The 10645-nt window shown below is 49.5% G+C and overlaps 1 protein-coding gene across 1 annotated transcript; it reads left to right on the plus strand.

Annotated features, from left to right (window-relative positions):
* Nucleotides 1–5012: 5012 nt before the first annotated feature.
* LOC133116191 (norrin-like) lies at nt 5013–10645 on the plus strand. Its single transcript, XM_061225505.1, has 2 exons — nt 5013–5245; nt 10421–10645. Exons 1-2 carry the CDS (start codon nt 5054–5056, stop codon nt 10643–10645), a joined length of 417 nt encoding a protein of 138 aa, XP_061081489.1. The 5' UTR covers nt 5013–5053.

The following is a 10645-nucleotide window of genomic DNA, read 5'->3' on the forward strand; positions in this document are numbered from 1 at the left end:
GTGCTGGGGTCCTCACTCCTGGCCCTGGAGAGCCTCAGGGTGTGCTGGGGTCCTCACTCCTGGTCCTGGAGAGCCACAGGGTGTGCTGGGGTCCTCACTCCTGGCCCTGGAGAGCCTCAGGGTGTGCTGGGGTCCTCACTCCTGGTCCTGGAGAGCCACAGGGTGTGCTGGGGTCCTCACTCCTGGCCCTGGAGAGCCTCAGGGTGTGCTGGGGTCCTCACTCCTGGCCCTGGAGAGCCTCAGGGTGTGCTGGGGTCCTCACTCCTGGCCCTGGAGAGCCTCAGGGTGTGCTGGGGTCCTCACTCCTGGCCCTGGAGAGCCTCAGGGTGTGCTGGGGTCCTCACTCCTGGTCCTGGAGAGCCATAGGGTCTGTGCTGGTTTTTGTTTTCGCCTTAATATCACCAACCAATTCAGACCCAAGAAACCAGGTGAGGTGAGTTAACTGTGTAACTGACTGCTTTAACTGATCAGTCAAGTGCCAAGTAACAACAAAAGCCAGCACACTCTGCGGCTCTCCAGGACCAGGAGTGAGGACCCCAGCACACCCTGCGGCTCTCCAGGGCCAGGAGTGAGGACCCCAGCACACCCTGCGGCTCTCCAGGACCAGGAGAGAGGACCCCAGCACACCCTGCGGCTCTCCAGGACCAGGAGTGAGGACCCCAGCACAGCCTGCGGCTCTCCAGGACCAGGAGTGAAGACCCCAGCACACCCTGCGGCTCTCCAGGGCCAGGAGTGAAGACCCCAGCACACCCTGCAGCTCTCCAGGACCAGGAGTGAGGACCCCAGCACACCCTGCAGCTCTCCAGGACCAGGAGTGAGGACCCCAGCACACCCTGCGTCTCTCCAGGACCAGGAGTGAAGACCCCAGCACACCCTGCGGCTCTCCAGGGCCAGGAGTGAGGACCCCAGCACACCCTGCAGCTCTCCAGGACCAGGAGTGAGGACCCCAGCACACCCTGCGGCTCTCCAGGACCAGGAGTGAGGACCCCAGCACACCCTATGGCTCTCCAGGACCAGGAGTGAGGTCCCCAGCACACCCTGCGGCTCTCCAGGACCAGGAGTGAGGACCCCAGCACACCCTGCGGCTCTCCAGGACCAGTAGTGAGGACCCCAGCACACCCTGCAGCTCTCCAGGACCAGGAGTGAGGACCCCAGCACACCCTATGGCTCTCCAGGGCCAGGAGTGAAGACCACTGGCCCAAACAGTGTCAGCGCACCCAGGCTATATATACCTTAACGCATGTGGTACGCTTTACAAAGGCCAGCGCCGGGATACTAGCGCCTGGCCTCAGCACTTATCAGATCAGTGACGAATAGGCAGTGGCTGGTTTTATTTCCTCTAGAACGCCGTGTTGTGAAGTGCTTAGTGTAGAATTGGGAGCAGAGGGAACTGGATGTCCCATCCTGGACTCTTAAAGGCCGTTTGCAGTTTGGTGATGCTTCATGGCCTCACGGATATCACTAGACTGGATGGTGTTTACATGCACACCGATACCCGGATTATTGGGAGTAATCAGTTAATGCCAGGATTTGGATTATTACATACACATGGATATATGTAATGTCATTACTCCAATAGCCATGTTTGTTGTCAATCAGGCTTCTTCTTGTCTGGGATCTTCAAATTCCACCAGACACGCACAGTTTCAAAAAACGGAAAGAAACTGGAGTAAGTTGTCTACACGCACCCAAAAACCAAACGATTTGGCAAAACATCCAGGTGTCTTCATCAAGTCAGGCCACTGATGGGGTCAGTTACGTCTCAGTTACGTCTCAGCACAACTGTGATGCCAAATCGTCCGTTGCTGTAGTATAAACCAAAAGTGGTTGCGACCAACCATCAAATGTGATAATAACCGAATTGTAAACTGCCCTAAGGAGCTTGTTCACACGTGTTTCAAAAACCAGTCAGCACCTTAAAACCATCACATCCACACTGTCAGACGTTGCAAAAACATTTCAGTTAACCCTTTTGTTGTCTTAAGGGTCAAAAATGACCCACCACTATGTTTAACAGCAGAGAAAACCCCCTAAATTATATGTTTTCAACTTGAAATTTGATGGCTGCTTTATTTTAGGGGTTTAGTGAAGGCGGGTCATTTTTTACCCTTAGGACAAGGGGAGTATACAGAATGTTAAGACTACACAAGGGTTAAAAACCCCTTGGATCATGGGTGAGAAATGTTGCCAGGTATTAGCCATGAACGGCAGGTAAACATGGGTGTCACTACTCATTGCAATGCTTTATCCTGTCATGGTCACACAATATTCAGTTTGGTTATGAAGGAGAGTGAGAACCATATCCTATAAACAAATTCCCTATCTGAAAAATTCAGATATTGACCCATTATATGCAGTACACACACACATAGACACACACACACACACACACACACACACACACACACATACTACACACAAACAAACACAGTTTATACTTTTGGTGTGGAATAACGTGTTTTGTAGCACCGTGTTATGTGGTCAGTAATGGTTTCGGCATGGAGGCCTTGGTTAGACAGGGAGCAGAGAGACGAGGAGTGTCGCAGCCTAACCAGAGCCGTACGCACGGCTCAGAGGTCTGACATGCGGCCGCTGCTGAATTTTAGGAATTTCACAGTCCTAATGACACAGACGGCTAGGCCCCTTCCCAGCCTCCCCTGCTTTTTTTTTTTTTTTTTTTTTTTTGAAGGTGGGGGGAGAGACGATCAGCCCCCCACCCCCCTCTCTGTTTCCACCATAGCTGTGTCGGGGGGGGGGACGCACCATTCCTGGGGCCTTACGTTAAGCGTCTGTCCCGCTATGGCTATTACAGGAGCGACCAGAGAGAAGCGTGCCGAGCTCCAGAGCTGCCCGGAGGTGCGCTGGAATGTGACCGATTGTCCAGCACAAATGACGGCTTGTTTTACGGGCTTATTCTCTCTCTCTCTCTCTCTCTCTCTCTCTCTCTCTCTCTCTCTCTCTCTCTCTCTCTCTCTCTCTCTCTCTCTCTCTCTCCAGGGGCTGTCAGACAAGTCAATTGCTTTCCACATTGTTGGGTTTTAATCAAAGATCAAAACTTCTTTGAACTTCTGAATTTAACTCACAATGCAGTTTCTTATCTGGGATATTATCTTAATGACAAGGGCGCGAGCGACCGAATAAGGGAGCAGTGCACCTTCACTCACTTCGCTTGTTCCAAAAACCTGTCCGTTTTACGATATTACAATAGTCCTCAATTAAATGACAGACGTCAATGTTTGTTGCCAATATATTTCTTGGTGAAAAGCGTATTTAACTGTTGGATATCATACGGAAAGGTTCCGACCAGGATTAGAACCAGAAACCTATCCACTGCATCTAACACACAGGTATTACAAGACAAGCATACGACATGATTGCTGTAGTCCTCTTTACTAGGGGTGGGATCGGTAGAGCTCGTGCTCCAAGTGCTCTCTGGCCGGCCGTCTGAGTGTTCAGTGTCATTCTGACGTCTGGTTGCTCCAATCAAAAAAATGGCTTTATTGTCGTTCGAAAATTAACGGGTTCTGTGCGCTCTTATGTGGTTTGAATCACAGAGCGCTGAAATCGGAGCATATTTCTGGAGCGATGACGCTAGAACTCCCAGATCGTCCGTGTGCGTCGTGCATAAAGAACTCCCTATTATAACCGTCTCCACACAACCTCATTACGCTATCATTTGTTTTGTCATTATCTGTCGTCAGCGCGAGACGCTGGCAGCGATGTTCGGCTAGCGGCAGGGCTCTGCGCGCTTGCGTGTGCGTTTTTATTTCTTCTCATCGTAAGCAACACTGAAAAGGCTGTCTGCTTGTACAAACACTCTAATGTGCTACCTCATTCACGTCAATGGATTATTTATTTTAACAGGCAAATTGATACTTACATTTTACACTTACAAGGCAAGGAATGTTGAAGTTAAATGATTCCTTCTAAAAAAGCAAAACAGTAGAGGCGGGTTTCAAATAAACGTCATGTATTTTTGGGGGATTCGAGTTCATCGTTACAAAATGAAGAGAAATTGTAAATATCACACGTTGTTGATCATTGAATGATCATTTATACACAGTGAAACAGATCAGCCATTGTTTTGGGTCGAGTTACATTTGGAGTTTAGTGATGAAGGCTAACTGCCCTGTCTTTCCTAAGCTGTGGAAAGCTTATTAGCAACTGCGTCTGAGTGAGTTTTACTGCTATGCCTTGAAAAAAGCAGCCTTAGCAGCTACCATTGTCAGGAGGACAATAAAGCAAGGCATAGTATATAGTACACATATACTCTTGCTGACAGCTGATTTACTGTTGTGTGAGAACTTGTACAGAGACCAATTTTTTTAAATGAAAAAAATATTTCTGGGGAAAAGGTTTGCTCCGGGCTATATATTAATGTATTTGGTTTCTCCTTTGTGTAAGGAAAACATTGCGTTTTCCTCTGGGATTGTTAGACTAACTGCGGAGAGGCTGCCAACACGCCCGCCACTTCCCAGCCCCGAGTTCTCGGTCGGAGACAAAAGAGTCGTCACCTCGACCGACTGGCAGGCGCACGCACGGGCGTCTCAGGCCCCGCGCCAAACAGCAGGCTCTCACTCACACTCTCTCCTCAGGAATGTTCCAGCCCTGCACCTGGCCTCACCTGCTCCGTGTTCTTTCATTCTGACAGCCCTCCCCGCCTCGGTAAAGAACAGCGAAGTGGCCGCAACAGTCAAAAAACGCCCCGCCCGACCTATCTACTCCCGATCCTACTTTATTTAATTATAACGTTCCACGGTTATAAAGTTCCAGAGTAACTTTACTGATACGCTAACCGCGACTAATCCACCTCGTTTCCTCCTTGGCAGAACGAGGCAGGGGGAACCAGAGAAGATGGAGGGCGTTTGCTGCTGGGACCTCCAGCACTTTCCCGTTCCTCAGCATGAGCTGCGGCGCTGCGCGTAGAGCTGTGCACGTTCACCTTCTGTGAAGAGGAGTTTGGGAGGAGGGGGGTGGGGGTGGGGGGGCGTCTGCCTGTTAGTAACGTGGAAGAGAGCCTCTGCCGCTTCAGTCCGACCCGAGCGGAGTCAATATGAAGAGCTCCGGCTCCCTGAGCCAGCCAGGGGCCATGTTTTTGTTGGTCGTCTGCCCCCTGCTGGCGATGCTGCAAGGGGCCACCAGTAAAGCTGAGAGCGGCTACCTCCGGGACTCTGACCCAGACAGGTGTCTCAGGCATCACTTCGTGGAGACCATCACCCATCCCATCTACAAGTGCAACTCAAAGGTAAGATGCCATCAAATTCCAAAGACTACATCCCCCACTGGGAAAATCCTGCTCCGGGAAAATGTTGCCCTTGCTGCACGTTATCATCAGCAGGGCAACATTGGCTCAGGAGGTAAGGGCGGTTTGCTTGGCAGAGGGTTTGCTGGTTTGATTCCCCACCCTGGGTTTGTCGAATTGTCCCTGAGCAAGACACCTAACCCCCGAATGCTCCTGACAAGCTGGTTGGTGCCTTGCGTGGCAGCCAATTGCCGTTGGTGTGTGAGTGTGTGTGTGTGTGTGTGTGTGTGTGTGTGAGTGTGTGTATGAATGGGTGAATGAGAAGCATCAATTGTACAGCACTTTGGATAAAGGCAATTTACCATCATGGAATATTTTATTGCAACATTGTGAATATTTCATTGTTCCTTCTGAGAGTATTCAAGGTTTTTCTTTTTCCCTGTGAACACAATGCATACCTTTCTGTGACTGGTCTAAACTCACCACATGACTCAAGTTTGAACTAATCAATTTAGCTTGAAGAGAAGTTTCTCTTGCTGGTACTATGCTGACATGTTTGGATAATGTTTTGGATAATCATCTAAAAATTCATGTCTGTGATTCCATGTGCTGCGTATTACTGTTGACTTATTCATGGCACATTGCAACGCCAGTGGACCGTGTGGTGGTCATCAGCAGAAGAAAGCATTCTCCATCTTACCTCACTAAACAAAAAACAAAAAATAAGTTCGTTTCGGCAATGGGTTCTTCATTAGGCACAGTTATTTTTGTCTTTTTTTTTAAACCTATTTGAAATACATTTGTATGGTCCTTTTGTCCTCGCGAGACCCCGGGCAGATGTCCTCACTCTGAACCTCAGACCCGGTCCCACGTGGCTCGCTGAGTAACGGCAAACAGCGCAAGAGGTCACACCTGCCAGGAAGCAACACATCATCCTCCCGCAACCTGGCTCCGAGCAGCCTGCTCCCTGCAACAAGCCAATCCTCCCGGGAGCATTTGTGTGTATATCCTTTATCAGTCCAGCAGGTTTCTTCCAAACCAGAGTCAGGTTTTTATTTGTTTTGACCACCGCTTTCACGGTTCCACCTCATGATCTCCCGTTCTGTTTCCAAACGGCACCCTGACGGATCAAGCCTCTCGGTGCAGAGGTGCCTGCCTAATGCCTTTGGCCCGGCACACCGTAGTACAGCCCCTCTAATTAATGTCCTTCGTTATCCGTACGATAGCACGCGTCTGGCTGACTCCCTCCGCCTTGCGGGAATCCGATTGCTTTAAAAGGAGAGTGCGTGTGTCCAAGGACACACGGTAGATCTCGTTTCAACTTCGGTGGGACGACAAGCAGAGCATTTTTCTGTCGGATTTCTTCTTGGGGAGAACACGAATAGTACTACCCAATACAACGTGATAATATTTGGAAAGTTGGCATTTGTTGTTTTCCAAAGGTTGGGGAGAGTGGGCTTGCCCCCCCCCCCCTATACCCCTGCAGGGTCTACGCCCATGCACGTGTCAGTGAAAGCTGGAACCCAACTTTCACCCCAATTCACCTGCAGCCCACCAAGGGGAGTGCGGGTGCGGTGGCCCATTTCCCAGAATCCTCCTCTCTCCCAGTTGGGTCTCGTCGTTAGATTAGCAGACGTTTCCTGGGCTGCTTTCGACCCCTCTCCCCATCAACCCAATGACGAGCTGGCGCGGCCCTTGAGCCCAACTCGACTCCCTTTCCCCAAACATTCGACACGCAGATATACGGAGCCTGTTTCAATTAGGGCAAACGGCAACAAACATAACGACAGGAGTTGGATGGTGAAAGGGGCTCGTGTCTGTAACCGATAGCTTCCTCACGCACTCGAGCAGTACCTTCTGGGAAATCGCAGACGTTTCCATCAAACCGGTTGTGAAAGACGTTGCTGCAAGCGTTTGAACTAACTGCTAATTTGGCTGCTGCTTTCACCCAAGATAAATATTGAGGCCCTGTTTAGTTTTTATAATGCTTTAGATGAAGCTTCAAGCTGAACCGCACAATAACAACTTAACAGCCTCTCAGCCAATTAGCCTGCAGTCATGAGCCGGTGTCACAGTGGTCTGGCTGTTCGGAGGGTTGCCGGTTCGTGTCCCGCCTTGGGTGTGTCGAAGTGTCCCTGAGCAAGACGTCTTACGCCTAAATGCTCCTGACGAGCTGGCTGGTGTCTTGCACGGCGGCCAATCACCGTCGGTGTGTCAGTACGTGTTTGAATGGGTGAAAGAGAAGCATCAAGTGTACAGCGCCTTGGATAAAGGCGCTATATAAATGCCAACCATTTACCATTTACTAACTAGCTGCTCTTCCGGTACAACTCAACTTCTTATTTTTGATAAGTATCAAAAGTGTTTGGTTGGGGACTGCCGGTTGGCTCATCCTGTTAAGACACTGTCCCAGTGCATGGATGGACCCCATGGTTCTGGTATTGAACGTGGACTGTGCCAGTGCCAACTGTGGCTGGCTGGAAGCGTCGTAGGGAGGATACCGCGTAATCGGCGCTGGCCTCGCCCAGGAAGGCGGGACTGCAGCTGGCTGGGGTGACGCTGTCTCATTGCGCCGTCAAGTTCTGCTGGGGACGTCCGTCTTCCACCGACTCTGTGCCGACCTGACCGGTGACATCATCGGCTTCAGGGGCGAGCACGTGTCTGCAGCCCTGCCCAATCACGGGAGGTTGTGCTGACTGCCTGAGCGTGATTGGCCTTCGCCAATCTGGCTGGAATTTACTGGGCATGACTTCATGTTTCAAACTGAGCGTTTCATTTTTCCCGATACTAATATGAAGTAAACTTAATATTCCTGTTTTCAGTTAGAAATCCACATTAAATATGAATTGCCTGAAGGGGCGCTACGTCAACGGGAAAGTTTAGGGCTTCCATATGAAGGCTCATGCGCTGCCTCACACCTGCCAGATGCCCTATAAAAGGGCCTGGTGCCACATCTACCAAACATCTCCATGCATGTCCTCTCCTGGAGATTCTACATGTAAATGGTCTGCATTTATATAGCACTGTACCATTGATGCGTCTCACACAAACACTCACACACTCACGCTGCCATGCAAGTTACCAACTGGCTCGTCAGCAATTGGGAGTTAGGTATCAGGGCGGGATCGACCCGGCAACTCTTCGACAGTGAGACAACTGCTCTCATCTCCTGAGCCAATGTTACATGTTCACTTCTGGAGATAGTATATGCATGTTCTCGCCCGGGGAATCATGTCATAGTGGTGTAATATATGGGTAAGGGTTTTAATTATTCCAGCATTCATATCTACACACGTTACTTCCATGCTGAATGTTTTGTATGTTACAGCAGTTTCATTCTTCTTCAAGATTTTTCATAAAATATAGATAATTTCTGAAAGATGCATACATACATACATCTACATATAAACTTTTTGACATGCAGTCAAAAATGTCCCTTTGTTTTTGGACAGGCTCTATCGCATGTTGTGTTGCCAGTGTCTGTCCTTTAGTTAAAGTGCCCGACATGGTGGACTCCAGGACAGCACTTATCTGGGTTCCTTCCCCCGCTTCTCAATCAGACAGCCCGCCCACTCTGCCGCTGGAGCCCGGAGGCTGAGAAACAGCCAGCATCTGACAGGCAGCATGACAAGAGTGCACTTACAGAGGAGATAGGAGTTTGGAGGCTCCTTTTCCGGGGCCCTGTTGGGACTCTTTGTCTGGAGTCGCGCGGCTAATATAACGGACCTCGACGCAGGCATCAGTCAGTTACATTTGCACTCCGAGGACCGCGGAGCTGCGTTTGGCCGGCTCACATGGAGCAGCATAATCGGAAATGGGAATAGATAGGGTACGAATGGCTACCGAACTGGGAGTGATAAAAATAAAATAAAAAACATGTCATCCCGTTCCTATGAGTTATTATGGTGTTAATCGGTGTGCTCTTCTGGTAATTTGTCATTCTGAGAATGAATTGTGGTGTTGTGGATATGCTAACTGTTGCCTCACAAGAAGGAAGTCACTGGTTAGAGTCTCTGCATGGAGTTTGCAGGGAGTGTAGTTTATATTCTCTCCCCTGCGTGTGGTACCCGGGGAACTCTGCTTTCCTCCCACAGTCCAAGGACATGTAGGTTCTCTATTGCTCACCTGTAATAGAGATGTCAATCTCTATGACTACCCTGGTTAAATAAAGTTTCAATTAAAAGAATGACTAAAACTTAGTGCAGCGTCTACAGTGTATGGTCAGAGATGGATTTAGAATAACAGTTCTGTGTCTGAAGACCTCAGTGCTCAGATATTTCTGCCTTTGTGTCTCGTGCTCATCGGTCTGACAGTGCCCAGGGAGAGCTTGTAGTTCTGAGGATAACGTCATGCTAAAATCTTTCCTTTGGTTTCAATTTTTTCTACTTCAATCGTTCACGTGAGCATTATCCGCATGTGAATCCATGAATAAATAATTTTTGCTAGACCCCACCCTTATTCTCATAGTGTGCCGATAGAATCTTTCTTTTTGTTGTGCAATTACCCTGCTCGGTGCACCCACAGCAAGACCACTTGCTTGCTTGTTTTTTTGTTTTTGGACAGCGCACAAGAACATGTCTGCCCTTGACAATTACTTGTATAAAACACAGATAAAGTGACATGAATATATGTGCAATGTATTCAGTTATGTGTGTTTGTAACTTCATGGTAATGCGTTCTGATATGGGGGCGGCCTGTAGCGTTGTGGTTAAGGCACATGACTGGGACCCTGCAAGGTTGGTGGTTTAATCCCCGGTGTAGCCACAACGAGATCCGTACAAGCTGTTGGGCCCTTGAGCAAGGCCCTTAACCCTGCATTGCTCCGCGGGAGGATTGTCTCCTGCTTAGTCTAATCAACTGTAAGTCACTTTGGATAAATAGCTAAATAACGTGATGTAAATATTATAAAATGTTGATGGGCGTTTCCCGATCTGCACAGCTATTGGACCATTAACCCCACATTGCTCCCCACATTGCTTTAAGCTAATCAACCGTAAGTCCCTTATGATAAAAGCATCATGTAAATATTATAAAATGTTGATGGGCGTTTCCCGATCTGCACAGCTATTGGACCATTAACCCCACATTGCTCCCCACATTGCTTTAGGCTAATCAACCGTAAGTCTCTTACGAAAAAAGCATCATGTAAATATTATTAAATGCTGATTTTCCCCCCAGATGGTGCTCCTGGCCCGTTGTGAGGGTCACTGCGGACGCACCTCGCGCTCCGACCCGCTGGTGTCGTTCAGCTCGCTGCTCAAGCAGCCCTTCAAGAGCACCTGCTTCTGCTGCCGGCCGCGCACCTCCAAGCTGAAGGCCGTGCGTCTGCGCTGCTCCGGGGGCACGCGCATCACCGCCACCTACCGCTACATCCTGGCCTGCAGCTGTGAGGGCTGCAGCTGA

The sequence above is a fragment of the Conger conger genome, chromosome 17 (genome assembly GCF_963514075.1).
Source record: "Conger conger chromosome 17, fConCon1.1, whole genome shotgun sequence".
Classification (NCBI taxonomy): Eukaryota; Metazoa; Chordata; class Actinopteri; order Anguilliformes; family Congridae; genus Conger; species Conger conger.